This window comes from Vanellus vanellus (assembly GCF_965231255.1).
Source record: "Vanellus vanellus genome assembly, chromosome: Z".
Taxonomy (NCBI): Eukaryota; Metazoa; Chordata; class Aves; order Charadriiformes; family Charadriidae; genus Vanellus; species Vanellus vanellus.
The window spans coordinates 56,541,666-56,560,334 of NC_138908.1; the positions used below are offsets into that span (position 1 = coordinate 56,541,666).

Here is an 18,669-nt window from a genome sequence, read left to right on the forward strand (position 1 = left end):
CAGCAGTTGAACAAAACAGTCCTGGAGACTACAATACATCATTTAATAACACTTAAAATAAAAATTCTGTTCAGGTTAAATACATGAAAAGAAAAAAGCTCTCAAAAACATTTCTGAATGTTCTGAACACACAAACCCCACCCCTTCATTCCTCCTGAATCTAGCAGCATGAAACGTTCTTCATTAGCTTGTACAATGTTCTGCCTTTCAGCAGTCAGCTTATAGCTCAATGTTTGATCTTTAAGGAGCTTAAACGGAATCATATACTTCCAAATCTGATTCAGCCTTTGGTGAATGTGGAATGCGATTGGTGAAGAAAGGATCAATTAACTCCTTTAACTTAAAGTAATGGTCATAAAGGTTAAAATTGTATTTAATATCATAGCAGTAATTTTCGTCATTGTATCCCATGAATTTGTTTGAAAAGAGGAAAATGCAGCCCATGTGGCATCTCTTAGAGGAAGTATAAACCCAACAGTAGTCAAATATTTAAAATTGCTGCTTGAAAACCATTCAAATAAAAAAATGCCAATACTTATCTAGTCAAATCAGGGGGCAACTTCGTCAGATCACCTGGCTCTTACTACCTGTTTTCATGATGTGATCCTACCCTGACAAAAGAGGGGACAGAAGAGTTTGATGATGAAGGTCCCCAATTCAATCCTGCAACTGATAAACTACACTACTATCTCTTGTCTTAAAAGCTGCTTTTGCCTCCCCCTCATACTTTTGCATGAGCTTTCTGTGGAAGTTCTCCTGTTAGGATGAAGAAAATCAATCTCCATCTTGATCAGATCAGTATATTTTCTGTGAGAGATTACTAAATTCAGTTCTCACAGCTGTGCTCCTACAGTGCGCTTAATAGGGAAGAGGGGAATGAAACACTGAGGTAAAAGACATTTGCAATCCATAATTAACAGTCTGAAGACTATCTTCTGCAGCTGATGAACATTACTGGAGACCAGTTTTCCCTGAACATAGCCCTGAAACATTCATATATATATCTATAACAATACAATGAAGATTGAGTTTTCTTTTTCCATGTATAAAAAAAAAATAAGGCCAAAAACTTGGAAAGATATTGAAGAAAAATCAGTCTATGGTATATAGAGTTAAGCAAATATTGTCTGCAAGTGGTTCCCTCTTGAAGCTTACTCTCATTTGCTGCCAACTCATCTGATCAAGCAGAAATTTTTCTCTTACAGCTGTGCTGTTTAACAAACCTGAGGTTTACATTTGTAAACTTGTATCATTTAAAGTAATTTGTTAGACATGCAGAGTAGCCTCTTCCTTTTCTAAACCATTTCATTCTTCTGGAACTTGTTAAATAATATTCAAATCTACCATACCCATAACATTCTTCTACCTATTTCCCATGAGGGTGTCTCTACAAAATCCACACTACAGAGCATCGAACTGTCATCAAGCACTAACCAAGACAGCAAACATAATCAGGCTGGCACCTCTTTCTACAGAAGAGTGTCTAACTGAGCAGCATGATCATCCGCAGAAACTCCTATTTTATTTTCCTCAACACCAATAGAATTTTTTATCTGCTTACCTGGCAGACACAGTGCTGAACTCTGTTATTTTTCAAATCACTATGGTTTAGACTGTATTCAGAATAAAATATTTTGGTTTATTTAAATTGTATTCAAATTACAACATTTTTCTCAATGTCACTTTGCAAAAATTTCTGCATCTCCTTCACACTCCTGGGTTTTCTTGCTGATTTGCTTTGTTACCACAACAAAGCACAAAATGCCTCATTGTTTATTCAAATTTTTGTCAAATACTACTGATGGTATAATTGACATAAACAATACAGGGCTGAAGTGGTTAAGTGTGGCTCTTGCAACAGGTTTTGTAAGACAGCACATACTTCCAATCCTCTTTTTGCTGGATGGGTCTGTAACAGTGACAGAATGAAACACACATGAATTGTATAAATTATTTTACTTAATGGTAAAGGAATAGTATAAATATACACAGAACCTGACTGCCATTATTTTTCCTGGGATGCTATCAGTTTAAAGACGGTTTTAATTTAAGCTCAAAACTAGTACTTGTAACAATTAGTTTAGCTGAACGCATTTTTCATCCTTTGAAGTTACTCATTATTTCTGTACCATATGACATCAAAACCCTCTAGGAAGACATATTCCAATCAATCAACAGCAGTCTTGCAGGAATACTGTGTAAGAATCCATTTCACTGTGCTGCTGCGGCTTTCTGTATCAGAGGTTTTTTGTGAATCCCACATTGCGGTTGTCATGCAACTTGGCAAGAAGGAACGGCAGAAGGCAGAGGTAAGCAGCAGCCTGGCTTCAGCCCCGCAATGTGCCTGGTGATGGAGATCCTTTCCGTATTGTTCCACCCCTGACGCACAGGGGCCATGGCACAATATTGTAATCCTCCTCCTGGCAGACTGAAAACAGATAATCTTGCCCTGACGTTTCAAAGATCAAAGAGAAGCAGATACCGAAAAGAGGAACTAGAGCTAAATCAGACTCTGTAATTGCAATAAACCTGGCCTTCCTATCAACATATTCTTCTACTATCACTTATCTGGTGTTTGTTTGTAAATTTGTACGTATTGTTAACATCAAACTGTGAAATAGAAACCGTCCATTTTCTGTCATCCCCTGCGTTGCTTAGATCCCTAAGAATGGCTCAGACCTTAGTATTACTCTATCTAACCACAATTTGCATGGAGGAAGCCATAATATTGACTCATTTGGGCTTTTATTCTGGAATTTCCCATGGTCTCTGAAAAATAACTTAAAATTCATGCATGGTCTCTAAAACTGAATAACCAACGCCTCTATCATCCTATTTGGGAGGAACTGGAATTTATTTCACTGCAAATTCAATTCATTCATTTCAACTTATAGCAAACAAGCATTCTCATATTAATCACAAAATTAACAGTTACTTCTCACAACACAGACAAAACTCACTAACCACATCTGATTTTCATTTATAAGACTTCAAGAGGATTTGTCCCCAGATTCACCTGATTATTGGGCTTTTGCACAGAAACTGTCCTCTCGCTGACTCTAGTTGAACTGCACCAGTTGCTCCTAAATCTTCCCCTTAAATTAAGACCTGAGTTAAATTTACTACCCTACTTCACTGCCACTAGGGTACCTACCATAAGATAGTGTTCTCTGTGCTGACAGGAACCAGTGGAAGACGACAAAAGTGAAGGAGTGCAGAACTACACACAGGGTGACCACGCTGTCAGGAAGAGTTGGCTTTTGCTGTACAGACCCAGGGGAGAAAAAGGTTCCTGAGGCAGAGCAGGAAAGGTACCTCTGAACAGTCCTGAGGATGGAGCCACAATGTCCCCAAGGCCATTCTGTGACAGCACTTAATGCAAGTCCTCTGTCTACGCTACTTCAGCTAACATTAACTTTCAACGTGAGTGCTAGTGATGAAGCTTCCACAGTCATGCTCACCAGTGATTGTTTCATAAGGAGCACAACTAATGTGTTCACAACTAACACCTCTGATTTAGAAAAGCTCGTCATATCGACCAAATAACATACCACAGCTGCAAACAGTGAATATATCTACCAACACCATTAAAGCGGAAGTGGAGAAACAAATTGTGGAAACTCTCTGAAAACAACCGCTGATCTCAACAGACTGTCAAACTGTGTTTTTCTTTTGGGAGCTGATAGTATACGGTACTTAACGCAAATTTTTAGAAACACAGAATTAGGTTTCATATGTTCCAAGACAATTTGAATGAAAAGGAGAGTGGTAGCTAATTTGCCACAGTCAGAATTTTATCTAAACAGGAACAGCAATTTACACAGTGCATTAGCATTTGAAAGAGCAGGCCTGATTCCCAGGAGTGCAATTCTGGTTTTGAATTGGTATAAATTCAGTGAAATCACCAGATTAACAGAATAGTTACTATAATTCAACAAATTTAGCCTTGGATCACAGAACGCATAGTATAAAAATACTTTGAATTTATGTATAATATGTTGTCCTTAAAATGTCACCGAATCTTCTCTTACAAAGTGCTTTCACCAAAGGGAAACTGGAAGACAAATTGGATCGTGCGTTCCTGAATACATCTAAATATTTCTTATTTTCCACTCAGCTTAGAAAGTTACTATTTCAAATGTTACATTGCCTTTCAGCAAAGTATTAATAACACAAATACATGCACAATGCCAATTCACAGATGCAGAATTGCCCAGATTCTGGGCAATTCTGTGGGATTCAAACCCACATTGCAGAATGAGGCTTAGGATGTCCAGGCTGGTACTGGGCATCACAGTAAGATGCAGCACAGAGGACGCTGAGGAAGCCTTAACTGGGGGTACAGTATACTCTTATGGGACAAAACTCAGTGTCAGCGGTAGGAAAATTAAGTTGGCAAGGATGTCCGATTCGCTGTGCCCAACTGAAGTACAAGGCTCCTTTAGTGCAGCAGGGAACCCTTGCTTATGCTTACATTAAAGTTAGATGAGACTCTGAATCCTACAGTACGACCTTGTATCCTGCTCACCTATACATTGGTGAAGTCCTAAAGGTTTAAAGTTCCCAGTAAATCAATGGCAGCCAGGGGAGTGTGAAGGGCAGCTCATGTTCTGCTCCTGCCTCTGCCTCAGGTCGTAACACAGCCAAAGGAAAATGCTCCTTCTTCCCCCCACCCCGAACACACCCGGAGATCTGAATATCCTGAGTTGCCTCAGAAAAAAAGGTGGGAGGGGAAATAATGCTCCTCCCCGACTCCCACAGTCCCACCTCATCTCAGCGGTTACTCTGCGATTCCAGGGATTTCGCTGTGCTCCACATGCTCATCACGGCTGTACTGGTTGTGCCCCTGCACATGGATGCACACGCACTTTGCAAGCACATGAAGCATTGTAATATATTTCTGTCTCTCACCTGCTTCACTGCCATCTTATCATAAACTGCAAAGTAATGGATTGTCTTCCATTTTATTTCTTCTGCTGAGCTGTGGGGGCATTACCTTCAACTCATCTAAAATCATTCCTGATAAGGATCCATAAAGCGTTCCATTATAAAATGGAAAGAACCTTATACACAGGAAACTGTGTAAAGATAATACTCATATTTGAAGCTTTAATTTGCCTTTAATCTGTCCTGTATTCATTTTTTATGCTTATCTATTAAGTTGCCTGTCTTTTCTACTGTAACAGGAAACAAAGGAAAAGCAAGAGCCACAGGAAAAATCACTTCTGTTCTCAATAATGGAGTAAAGTGAAAGTAACTCACTTAAATCAATATGGTTAGAGTACTGTACAACAAGTTTCAGATTAGAATCAGACTATTGCACCTTTTGATGTTTTGCAGCTTCAAGAGTTAAATGATGGAATAAAAGCCTGCAGTCTGAAGCCTTATAACTCAGTCTTTGTCTTTTAAAAAGCTTGATTTTAACTTAATAAGACCACAGCTTTAAAAACAGGAATTCATTTTTATTAGTATTCAGAAGATGCAAACAATGACTTGCATGTGCAAAGCATAGCATTTGTGTATCAGTGCTTGCAAATCCAGTGCAAAAGTTCACAGTTACAAAAATGTGTTAAAATAAATTTCTCAGCTCACACAAACTTGAAATAAATTCTTCGAAACATATATACACATTTAACTTCCTGGAGTATTTCTCAGAACAAGAATGCAAAATCCTACACAATTTTTACAAATCTGTCTAACCAGGAAAAGAAACCCAAGTTTTCCCCTAAGAGACATGTCATGCAGCTCTCAGACTTCCTTTCCACAATTTTTCAGAATTGTCTGTCAGTGGTCACATCATATAAATTTCTGAGTAGTAAGTTCAACTACACAGCAGGTAGTTTTATAATGCTGCAAAAACAGTTGTGCTAGTCCAACATCAGTAGTGCATTATTCAGCTCAGAGACTCAATGTTGTCTCAGTTAAGAAATAAAAAAAAAAAGGCTGCTAAACCTATTACAATCCATTAGGTCTCTTTTCCCACATCACACAACTAGTTCTGAGGACATTTTGACTACGTTTAAACCAAATACTATCTATCCTCTTGTTACTTTCAGAAATGCATTGCTTGCTTTTCTATTTCACGTTCTCACAAATCGCTGGTGATGGTGATATTGAAGTGCATCCAAAGTATCTATAGATTGCCCAGAAAAAGCGTGAATTCAACAGTTCTAATTTCCATAGCCATTCTTTAGAGATTTATATGCTAGTATAATAAAACTGAACAATAAGCTATTACTGTCTGTCAGAAATCTAATGGATCTTTCACAGATACAAGGAAGCAGGTAAGCACTACTATTTAAAGTTTTGATTTGAACAGGTAGACAAGCAGAAAACAGTTGTCAGAAGAGGTAAAGAGAGAAAGGCATACAGACGAGAAACCACTGGAAAAAGTGCTGGAAACTAGTCAGGAGTTTAGTCATTTATAATGCCAGACAAGGCTGACAGAGGAAAAGTTACATGTGTCTGGTTTGCGGGAGAGACTTTCAAAAAATCACAGCATCCTTTGGAAATGACTAGGGCTGGAGTAAAATCTTCTATTTTTTATATCCAGGTGGACTTTAATGGACTGTCAAGACTTACGTGCTAGCTCAGTATTTCCGAATGTCCATTGTTGAAGCAGAATGGTTTTTCAAAAGCCGTAGCAAAAGTTTTAACATATACAGAAAGTGATAAGCTGATTGAGTGTCCACATAGACATATGCAGACACATATTTATTGTACCACTGGAAGTCAGTAGTCCAGACAAGTCATTAAGGAGAATTTCGTGTAAAGAAGTAAGATTTTGTTCTTGAAGCTACATCCTGAGCATTGAAACTCATGGCCCCCAGGAGCGCTACCTTTTCTAACTTGTGCAGGCTAAAAGTCCCACGTACATAAAGGCACATTATGGTTTTAAACTAATAGCTTTAGCTAGCCTGTGGAGGAAATTATTTTTGAAGAACTGTCCAGCTACATCCCATTTCTTCTGCATCTCAAAGGAGGATGAAGTAAATCCATTCTGTCTCTCGTTAGTCTAACAATACTGTCCTCAGGACTATCTGTATTCAGCCTGAGTCCCTTTCCTGTACTTTAGCCCAATTAGTTCTCCTCATCTTGAGCAAACTTCTAAGACTATAAAAGCCTATGCAGCTTCAAACCCCTGCCAGATATCTAGGGCAGGAAGGATCTCAGCAAGTCCACAATCATCAATAAAGAGAGACTAATTGCAAGGCTATGCACACAGTATGTGTATACATTATAGTGTGGGTCATGAGATATCAAAGCTTTGATTTCATAATTTTGTAGGGGTGTAAAGTGAGCATTTGTGGGTCAGGACAGAGGTAAAGGATTGCAAAGAAGGTCCCTCACTGAGAAAAGTTGGGTTTTGGTTTTGGTTAGGTTTTTTTTTTTTTTTTTTATAGCTTCTCAAATTACATTGCTATTATTCTGGCAGGTTTTTCTTCAAACACTGGCAACTAAAATGTGCTCCATTTTCTTACAAAGAAAGCAGAGGATAATATTTTTGGGCTTTGTGAGATTTAGGTGCACACTGTAAGAAGTTGTAGCCTTCATGATAATTTCAGTGAAGTACTTTGGCTGTCAGAGTTCTCAGTAGCCCTGTTCCTCCCTCCCCTGCCAGTGGTGAATTTAAAGTATTGGTAGACACAGAAAGATAGAGCTTCTCTTCACACTGAAGACTCTCTTGGGTCCACTACTGAAAGAAGGTACTTGCATATGTATCAGCATAATTCTGTTAAGGATTCCAGGTATCACTGTCAGTATGTTAAAAAATCCACTGTTTCGTGAGGTTTTCTTCATGCTTGAATTTTTTTCAGGTAAGGTGGCATCCACTTCAAAAAACAGTGGTAGACACAAAAAAAAATCAAGCAAGACATTGAACAGACCAACTTGACACATGCAAAAATAATTTCTGGATCCTGCTTTTGACAGCTGCAGTCTGAATGTCTTAACCTGAACTAATATACACCTTTTGAAAGTATGCTTTTTGGATTTTATCAGGACCTCAGAAAATTACCATACTGTGGTTGTGAAAAAAAAACCCATGAACTCCTGAATATAGCATCCAAGTCTCCTTCCAAACATATCTCACTTCCTCAACTATTAAGATGCACTTGCTTGTAAGAAACATTTACAGCAGCATTCCATAAGCTACAACATCACTTAGGATATTGTTCAATTTATAGATTTTAAAAAGTAAAGTCCATTTTGAGTTTTGGGCATGACAACACATGGATCAGCTTTACCTTCTCAGTGGGGAACCTCTACATTTATACACTTAACAGGAAACTAAAACACAGTGTGGGTATGTCATGGCAGCAAGAGTAAGTACGCTCATTTTTCTTCACCTGGATTGCTTCACAAACACCAGGTGAAACCAAGACAGCAAACAATGTAATTTCTGTGTAAAGTGGTCACTGGAGGACCAGGGTAATAACTGGGGCAAGTGGCCTGGAAGGATGTCTACCATTTCAGGAGAGGTGTGTTCAGCTCTCCTGTAACCAGTCCTCCCCACAGACTCAAATCATGCTTGACTCCACAATTTAATTATTTTCCTCCTTTCTTCCTTGCAATCAATATATTTTGGTGGGACCTTCCTGCCCCCAACCAAGTATACTGCAAGGCCTCCCTGTTTAGCTAAGGTTTTAATAAGGTACTGTGGGAACAACTTCATCCTTAGCTCTACTTTCAGGTTTCAAATATATGTATATATATTTTAATTAGACTTGCTGTCAAGGTATTATTGACAGCCATGATGTTCAGAAAAACAATTAAAACTCCTAGTTAAATACGGAATCACGGCATCATGGAATTTTCAGAGTTGGAAGGGACCTCTAGAGATCATCTAGTCCAACTCCCCTGCCAAAGCAGCATTGCCTAGAGCACATTACTCAGGACTGCATCCAGGCAGGTCTTGAAAATCTCCAGATTTTCTAGATTTTTCCAAATAATCTCCAGACTCCACAACCTCCCTGGGCAGCCTGTGCCAGTGCTCTGTCACCCTCACCGTAAAGAACTTTTTCCGTGTATTTGAACGGAACTTCCTATGTTCTAACTTGTGCCCATTACCCCTCATCCTGTCACTGGGAACCATTGAAAAGAGCCTGGCTCCATCCTCCTACAAGGGCAGATGATCATGAGACCTCTGTCAGCTGCTTATAGAATACTTCATCGGTTTCTACATCCTGATTGGGAGGTCTATAGCAAACTCCCATCACGATGTCTGCCTTATTGGCCTTCTCCTTAATTCTTATCCATACACACTCAACACTGTCATCCACACTGTTAAGTTCCAGACATTCAAAACTGTGCCTAACATAGAGGGCCACCCCACCACCTCTCCTTCCTTGCCTATCCTTTCTGAAAAGTTGATATATATAAATATATATAGATATAAGTACAAATACCCAGAATATTAATTTCTAGCAAACTGCCAACATATGCCAGTGAAGATATGTCTGTCAGGTACTAACAAAAAAAATAAACCAAACAAACAAACCAAACCAACTATGGGACGTCTTCCCTATTTGAGACGCCAAAGACGACATTTCCTAATGCTTATCTTATGAGGAACAGCTGAGGGAACTGGGGTTGTTTAGCCTGGAGAAAAGGAGGCTCAGGGGAGACCTTATCGCTCTCTACAACTACCTGAAAGGAGGTTGTAGAGAGGTGAATGTTGGTCTCTTCTCCCAAGTAACAAGCAATAGGACAAGAGGAAGTTGTGCCAGGGGATGCTTAGGATGGATATTAGGAAAAAGTTCTTCACTGAAAGGGTTATCAAGTATTGGCACAGGCTGCCCAGGGAAGCAGCTGATTTGCCATCCCTGGAGGTATTTAAAACATGTAGATGTGCTGAGGGCCATGGTTTAGTGCTAAATTGGCAGTGCTAGGTTAACAGTTGGACTTGATGATCTTAAAGTTCTCTTCCAACCTAGACGATTCTATGATTCTATAATCTGTAAACTGACATTTAGCCTGTTGGGCAGGACAGTACTCCTCCTGGTGCTGAGCTAGGGGCTGTGTGATAAGTTACAGAGCATTAGTCCTTCAAGAAGTGGCAAGTGGCACACATACATGCTGTCTGTTGGTAGCAGATATTCAGAACTGCAGCATATGCACTCGCCACTTGTGTGCATGCATCGGTAAACTAACCGCTAAAACTCTCATCTCACCTGCTTTAAGATATCACGTACTATGCCCCTCACTGCAGTCTTTCCGTGACTTACAGGGGAAGTTCTCCTGCTGTTTCTTTCAGCAAAATATTGTACCCATATAATTCTTTTATACCCTCTTACACCTGGCTGATGGGTTGGCACATCAACAAGCTATCTAATGGGTTTAAACATCGTAATCAAGGAGTGATCATTCTAAGAAATTCTGACAAGATAGAAATCAAGTAGAATACCCAATAAATAGCTTGAAATAAAAAAAATCTATATAGCTATGCCTATATCTAACACTTACACTTAAAAAAAACCCCAACCCTCCTATATTTAGCAAATGCTAACACAAACCAAGAAAAATACATATGAGAAGAGAACAATGTACACCCTGCTTTGGTAGTTACTGAACGCTTACAAGCAAACAGAGTTTCACGAAGCTTTGAGACTGAAATTTCCCTGCTCCCTATTTTTCTCCTTAAAAATAAATCGCTGTGTCTGAACATCGGAATTGTGGTCTATTGTGAGCTGAGCTGAAATTATGTAGTGGATTCAGCACATACTGGAAAAGCAGAAAGCTCCTGCTATCTTTGTGAGCTAGTTGAAAAGTGAAAACAGATTAGAAAAATAAGTTCTTCAATAGGCAGCAACATTGCTTTCACACCAGATTTGATGAATAAGTCCTCCCAGCGGCACTAACACCTGATACGCACATTGCATGGATTAGTAAGTTTTAGTCCAGGCAGAAGAAAAAACATCTTTTTTTTTTCCCTTCCAGTAACTGCTGCAGGTATATTATCTAATGAAAACACAACAAGATTTCTCTAAGGTATGTGAAATTCGTTTGGTGTTTCCATCAAACAATTATATGTTGTTCATCCACTATCTGAGAAGCACTGAGGCATATCCAGACTTGATTACATTTATTCTTAGCTCCGGATCAGACTACCCCACTAGGGTGGCAAGCAGTTTCTCATCTCTGCCTTACCAGATCCTTGATGCAGGCATACACAAAAGAAGGGTTTCTAATAACAATACAGCCACATTTGCTTAATATCTTGATCATCCTAAATCAGAATGTCTTTGATCATTAATGGAGCCTTTTGGAGTGTTTCGAATTAAAGGATAAATTTTCAAAGACGTGTAACAGGGATTTGCTGACTGTCTTCTATTAAGACCAGTGGGAGGTAAACAGCTCAATCCCCATACACTGCTCAGAAATGTACCCTTTCAAACACAGTATTTTCAAAAGGCATGAGGCTTTTCAATAACTAAGAAGCTTCTAAGAAAAACAGCATCATTTTCACTGATCTATCTGTCAGCTAATGCTACTTCCAGGAAAACATTAGGCCTACAGAAAACAGAACAGTTCGAAGCCCGTCACAGGAGAAAAATATGGAGTTCTCCTAGTAGCTGTGCCCCCTGAGCTGCAAAGCATGTATTCTTATGCACCGCTGCATATGTCAGACCGTCCCTCTCTACATACAGAACAGGACACAGGACTAAGTGAAAAGTGGTCTTGCAACCAACAGCACTTTTGTTTACAGTGTTCACCAAAGAATCTAACTTTTAGACATTATTAGCAGGAGGTATACCAAAAATATCAGCTCAGCATAAAAAAAGACTCAGAGGAGCACCAAGGTAAACAAGGATACCGTGAGAAAGACGTCAAGCTGCACCTGATGAACACAATGAAGGTTAACATGCAATGTATTCGTTGCAAATGTGGAGGTAAACAGAATCCTTCCCCAATTGATGGCAAACTTTGTTCATATCACAGAATGATAGGGATTGGAAGGGACCTCTGGAGGTCATCTAGTCCAATGCCCCTGCCAGAGCAGGGTCACCCACAGCAGGTTGCACAGGATGGCATCCAGGCAGGTTTTGAATGTCTCCAGAGTGGGAGACTCCACAACCTCTCTGGGCAGCCTGTTCCAGTGCTCTGCTACCCTCAAAGGAAAGAAGTTCCTCCTCATGTTAAGATGGAACTTCCTATGTTCAAGTTTGTGCCCATTACCCCTTGTTCTATCACTGGGCACCACCAAAAAAAGACTGTTCCCATCCCCTTGGCACCCTCCCTTTAAGTGTTTATAAGCATTAATTAATACGATCCCCCCTCAATCTTCTTTTCTATAGACTAAAGAGACCCAAGTCCCTCAGCCTTTCCTCATAAGAGAGATGTTCTAGTCCCCTAACCATCTGCTTAGCCTTTTGCTGTACCCTCTCCAGCAGTTCCCTGTCCTTATGTGCTAAATGCACAATGTGGTCCTTAACAGTTCTGAAAAACATGGCAGTTTATGGAAGTGCACAAGGGAAATCAAAATCTCAATTGCTTTTTGGAAATGCAATAAACTACACATTCTTCTCCCTGATGATTTTTATCATTAATAATGTAATCTCACAAACTAAATATCAGAAGGTGTAAACAAGTGTTAGAACAGATTCTTGAGAGCTATTCTTCCCATTACAGCAGGATTTTTCTATTCAGCAAGGAATTTTTAGAAGTTATCTCTGAGAGACAGATAAGGATATACGGAATTCCCTCTCTCATATCCTTTATTAAATACATATTTCTTATTTAATTAAAAGACTTTGTAAGATTACTTTTGATTCATTTTGTCAAATAACAAAGACTAATTAGAACAACCAAGGTTTGGAAGCCCATTAGAAAATAATCATTCTCAGCAGCAAAAGTAACAAACATGAACTGAATATTAAGACGTTATCTTCTCAAGGTCAAAAGAAGTAGTTCAAGAGGTTCCAACTCTGTAATTTAAAAAAAACCACAATACCAAACCAAACAATCAGAAAATCAAAAAAACAAAAGCAAAAAAAGAACCCTAACCAAACAAAAAACAAAACCAAAAAAACCCAGGAAGAACAGGTATCTGGGAAAGTACTTACCACAATGTCTTCAGGAAAAGTGTCCAGACTGAAAGAGCCATCATCAAACACAACTTCATAGAAAAGTTGAGAAGACACTCCTATGACTCTGCAACTATAGTATCGTGTATTCCTATGTTTTGTGATGACCGTCTGCCCAACTGTAATGGCTTTCTCACATGCTTTAGATCTCTTGAAAAAAGGAATAATTGAAACGAAAAAGTCACTTAAAAATACCGGCTTACTAATCAGAAATTTATCAGTGTCAATACAGAATTGGTAACAGTTCACCACTTAATATAAAAACCTCAAATGCAAAATCATTCCTTCCAATCATGATTGCACAAATTTGTTTTACATACAAAGTTTCTGCATTTTATGAGAAAACAAATGACATCTGAAGAATAACAAAGCACTCAAAAATCTTTTTGCAACTGATGCCTTCTAGCTATTTTGCATTAGATCAAAACACTTACACAATTAGCAATATTTGTAAATTTTGTTTGTAGAATAATTTGTAGAAGTTCCTTGAAGAGGTAAAATGTGATGAACCTAGACTATGGTCCTGCATTGTTTTAAATGATGGAACTTTTAAGTACTAAATTTCAGTATGATTCTACATAATTGCTTAATATTTTGCTGAATAGGATGCAATAACTAAATGTATATCCAATTCTTGTCAGAGCTGTCCACAGTAGTGTATCCGAGTAACTTCTTAACCCATACTGTGAAGAACTTTTGCTTCAAAACTTCAGACAACATTGATCACTGTTCATCAGTTATTTATGTAGTATATCAGTAACAATAATTTCTTTTATTTCTTACTTTTAATTCCCTAGAGTTAGTTATGTCAATCAGAAGAGTAGCAGGGTTGTTGAACTATGCAAAAATTCTACATTGATAACCGCTTGATTGATACTATAAGTAAAAAAAAAAAAAAAAAAAAAATTGGAACCTTGTAAGAGAGCAAATGCTCAGAAGCCCACATGATGCAGACAGCTGTTACATATCAGCTCCCAACTAACGTATCCCCATGAAACTTCCACATAAAAAGCAGCCTCTTCATCAGGAAAAATACAGTCAAGAATTTCTCATTCTAATAACACAAGGAAGGTACTTCTTTCTTATGATCCTGACTATCTGTTCATTAGCCCACAAACGTCCATTTGTTTATGCAAAAGTGAGTTACTGTGACTTTGGCTATATCTGAACAGTTGAACTTTTCTTATAATGGAAGATGCTACTACAAGGGGCAACTACACTGGTATATACTAAGCATATTTTTTTTTATTAGAAATGTTTATATAAACAGCATGAAAATACTTTATTGCATATGCTAAAGCAATTACCCAATTTCCTAGCACTGCTTTTCAAACCTTCAAAGGCAGTGATTTCTTCAATCAATATAATAATCTTAAAAAGTGTCTATGAAAATCTGGAAAATGCTATGGCTGTAGAACTTTTAGCATTAATATCAAACGGAGAACCAAGGACAGCATCAGGTTTCTTTGTTAGACTCCAAGCATTAATGGTAATGTCAAAGCTTTTGGGGAGGAGGAAAATCCCACTTTAAACTTGAACACTTCTGGTTTTGTGAAGACTGCAGTCACTATCGTGCCTGTTTCTTGGACCAATTTCTGGGATTTAGAATTTTTGAACTTCTCTGCTCCTGCAAACTAAGGGCAAACCAAGTACAAATATTCTGTTCCATTTCTGGAGACAGTACACTAAATCTCTGTGTGTCTGAGCTCTGCCTGACATACACATTTGGAGGATTTATCTGAGGTGACCTCAGATAGTAAAACCCAATGATGTTTCTAAAGCATTTTCAAGTTCACCTAGAAATAATTTTCTGAGCAGACTCACAAATTATTTAACTATTTACATGTATAAAAAAATTGTTTTTTCCTCATTTCACCTGTCTATAGTAGCAGAATTAAGTCCACAAATAACAATTTACTGGTATTATCACAGGAGTAATAACATCAGTTAGCATTTTTACCCTATCGTGAAACATATGTAAATATAAGTATTAATTTATCTTTTAATTCTTGACTTTAGTCTATTCAGGTATTGGGGGGAGTGACATGGGGGAAAATCAGAAGTAGACTGGAGAATATTAATTGATTTACATAGAGGAGATAGTAGAAATAGTTTGATATTATAGTACAGAAGCCCAATGAGAAATAGCTCTATTAAAAGGTTTAAATGTTTTGAAAGCCTGAAGATGGAACTCTTCAGAGAAGATGGAAGGCAAAATGTAATACTTTAAGAGACAATACAGGCTCATTTAATGATAAAATTTTCAGAGAAGAAATGACATTGCTCATTAGAACAAATAAAAACCGAGATGCACCCTAGCTCAAGGAGAAGATTATTTTTTAGCATGTTATCTTCGTATGATTCTTGATTTACTTCTCAGAAAAAATATTGACAAGCACACTCTGTAATTGATTGCATGTCCCAGAAAACATTTCCTGTCAGAAAATCTTAAGAATTTATTGACGTTAAGAATGTCATTTTTGATCAGAAAGGACAGTTGTTATGTAAGGGAGTCTATCAGATTAAAGAAACAGCTGTGGTAGTTACCAGATTATTGAGAAAGCTGTGGTTTAAAAAGCATGATTTTCTTTAACAGTACCTAAGCCAAGGATGAACTAAAATAGTGGCAGAAATACAGAAAACAAGCAGATATGAAGAAAAAAAAAAGTTAACCTCCCCTTCTGTGTGAAAACTTCAAAAAGATAAGAGGGAAAATTACTTTCGCCTTCATTTTCTGTACAGCAAGACACAAAAATATTGTTAAATAACATATATAAACGACATATATATGAAATCATAATAACTATAATGAAATAGGCATCTGATGTATACCCAAATATCTAGAAACTTTGTCTACAATTTTTCATGGGGCATCCTCAAAAATCTGGGACTTGTTTGATACAGGAATATAACTCTCATTTCATCATTTTAAGCTTACTCCTCAGGACTGCAATTTAGGCATAGAAATGATGCATGACATTTCAAAAATATGCCGGCTCATGATTTTTGAATAATATGTCCTTCCTAAGGCATGCCTTAGTCTCTCTGAAATGTTAAGGGGCTGGCAGTAGTTAGCAGGCAGTGACAAACAAGGACATTGCATTGCTCAGGTATTCGACAGAAAAAAAGACCTACAGCTTCCATTTGACAGCATCCCTTCATTCCCTCTGTGCTACAGAGGTAAGAACTGGCCCATAATAGCAGCAGATAATTTGAAGTAGCTCAAAGAGCAGCAACGGTAGGTTTCTGCAACTCCTATCCAGTGGGATTTTGCAACTCCTATCATTGCCCCTTCTAAAGACAGCTAGTCTCAAAATGCAAGCGACTGGGGCTCTCCAGACCGCCTCTTCTGCTCACGCTTTCCAAATGAAACACCACCTGTGAGTATATGTTTGCCTCCAGCTGGCTTCCCCTGACCCTCAGTGCTGGTTTTGCTAATCTTGTATGGATCCCTTAGGGGTTTTTTTTGCCCTGTTAGTGTAGCTGCATACAACTCATTTTTCTCATTTCCTTGTGTACGAAAGAGTTCTTTTAACCAAAACAAATCCATCTGCAGCACCTATTCTAAACCATACTTCCAAGTGTTCTTGCAGTCTGATGACAAAAAGGTGTGAGGCGTATGTTTCACGCCCAGCGACAAGCACAGTCAAAGAGGAAATATGAAGAAAACATGACCTGCTGTCTGTAAGTAGTAAATTGTAGAGCCTTCCTTGCATATTGACACTCCAATTCACAAAATACTATAGGCTGCGACAGGAATTATAAAAAACATTCTGTATATAGCAACTTTTCTGCTAGCAAATTTTTGTGTTTTTTTTAAAGCTGTACCTTCAGCAAATACAAAAGGCATGCTTAGTTTTGAGTCCATGCACCTCCAAAGAACTCCAGTTATTAGTATTTATATATTTACTCCACTTGGCAGCACTACATGGATGCAAGGATTATTATGAGTTCCCTTTTGATTGTCTTTATGATGATTTTTCACCAGAAGACCCACCAGTATTTTCCATGCTTGACATTAAAATAGTACTCTAGGAAAAATTCTTGAAGGCAATAAAGAATCTGATCCTCAGTGAAAAAGACTTGTGAAAGTATATTGATGAATCATATGTATACAATTTGATTCAGATCACAGTTATTAATAATTTTGATGCATGCTCCACCTCATCATTGCAATAAGCCCTTGCCTGAGGTGAAGAGATACACTAATACTAGTAACAATACATATTTATCTGTACATAGGCAGGCTTTTCATTGAGCACCCTCATTGATTTACATATAACAATACCACTAAAGATATATGTCACAATTTTCCCAAGTGCCCAGAAGCCATGCTTTGGTTGTTGAGTTTTGGGTTGTTTGGTTTTGTTGTTTGTTTGGTTTTTTTTTAAATTCGAAGAAAGTAGAAATCACAGGTAGTCACTAAGCATTTAGGCACAATATCCAGAGGATATATGAGTGAAAAAGCAGACAATTTAAATTTTGTTTCCTTCAAATGCAGAAAAATAATAGTGTCCTTGCTTTATGTAAAATGTTTTCAACTGCTAAATACCAGAAGAGATTTTTTTTCTTGCTGACAAGACAATCTATTTGATTCCTGTAAAAATTCACAAAGTGAGTATATTTCAGTCTCCACAATGCCCTTCTGCTTTCAAGCAAGGAAGTTAAAATAACAGACAAACAAAAGAAGTTCATTAGAAGTAAGATACATTGCCATGCCTAATGGTGGAGAGCAATGTAATTTCTGCATGAAGGAATAGCTAATAGCTAAGAAAAGCATAACAAGAAAACCAATGGTGAAAATACTTCCAAAGGCTTAAAGACATGATTAGATTAATTATCCAAAAGACAGATTATAAAACCAAGCATATACAAACATATGGCAATCTCCTTTGTCTCAGGAGTGGGTTAAGAATTTCACAGAAAAGGATTCTTTAACAAAAATATCTGGTTTTTTCCAAGTTTTGGCCCAGTGAAAAATACAAAAGTATAATTTTTCTTTCTCTTCTGCAAATCTGATTTTGATTTGAGACACAGGAAATAATTAATAATATAGATTTTTTTTTTTTTTTCCAAAAAGATTGGTGCTGAGTTTCAGTAAAGGATGTGCTATTCTCATTCCAAGCTACTTTGAATATTCTTCACACATTTCTTAAGTGGTAGCCACCCAAACCCCTGTTTCTCTATAGGTGGTAGGGTTGGGGTTTTTTTTACACTACCTAATACAGGTCAAGAAAATCAGTAAGAAAAAATGGATTTTATAGGATTCTATGTGACTCTATTTCTATTGTGTTTTTTTTTCAGATGAGCTTGTGTTTTGTTTCTTATCATTCAAAATAATAGCGATTTAATAACTTGTTTTCTGTTCCAGAGAAAGAGTACACTAAGAAAGTTAAGTGCTAGAGTCTGAACTGTTTTATATTACATCGAAAGTGCAAATTCCCCTTAAACAACCTACCTGGTTTTTATTAACATTTTGTAAATATTTCTATTAATAACTAACATGAACACAGAAATGCCAAAAAAAGTCTCTTTAGGACAGATATACCACTACGTTAAGTGTTGTATAAACATAGAAGAAATA

At 37.6% G+C, this 18,669-nt stretch overlaps 1 protein-coding gene across 1 annotated transcript in view; it reads right to left on the reverse strand.

Moving 5' to 3' along the window:
- Positions 1-18,669, reverse strand: part of KDM4C (lysine demethylase 4C) — a 308,331-nt gene that overhangs the window by 13,042 nt on the left and 276,620 nt on the right. Inside the window, exon 19 of the mRNA XM_082496977.1 lies at positions 13,065-13,235. Coding sequence (XP_082353103.1) covers positions 13,065-13,235 — 171 coding nt within the window. The remainder of the gene's footprint in view (positions 1-13,064; positions 13,236-18,669) is intronic.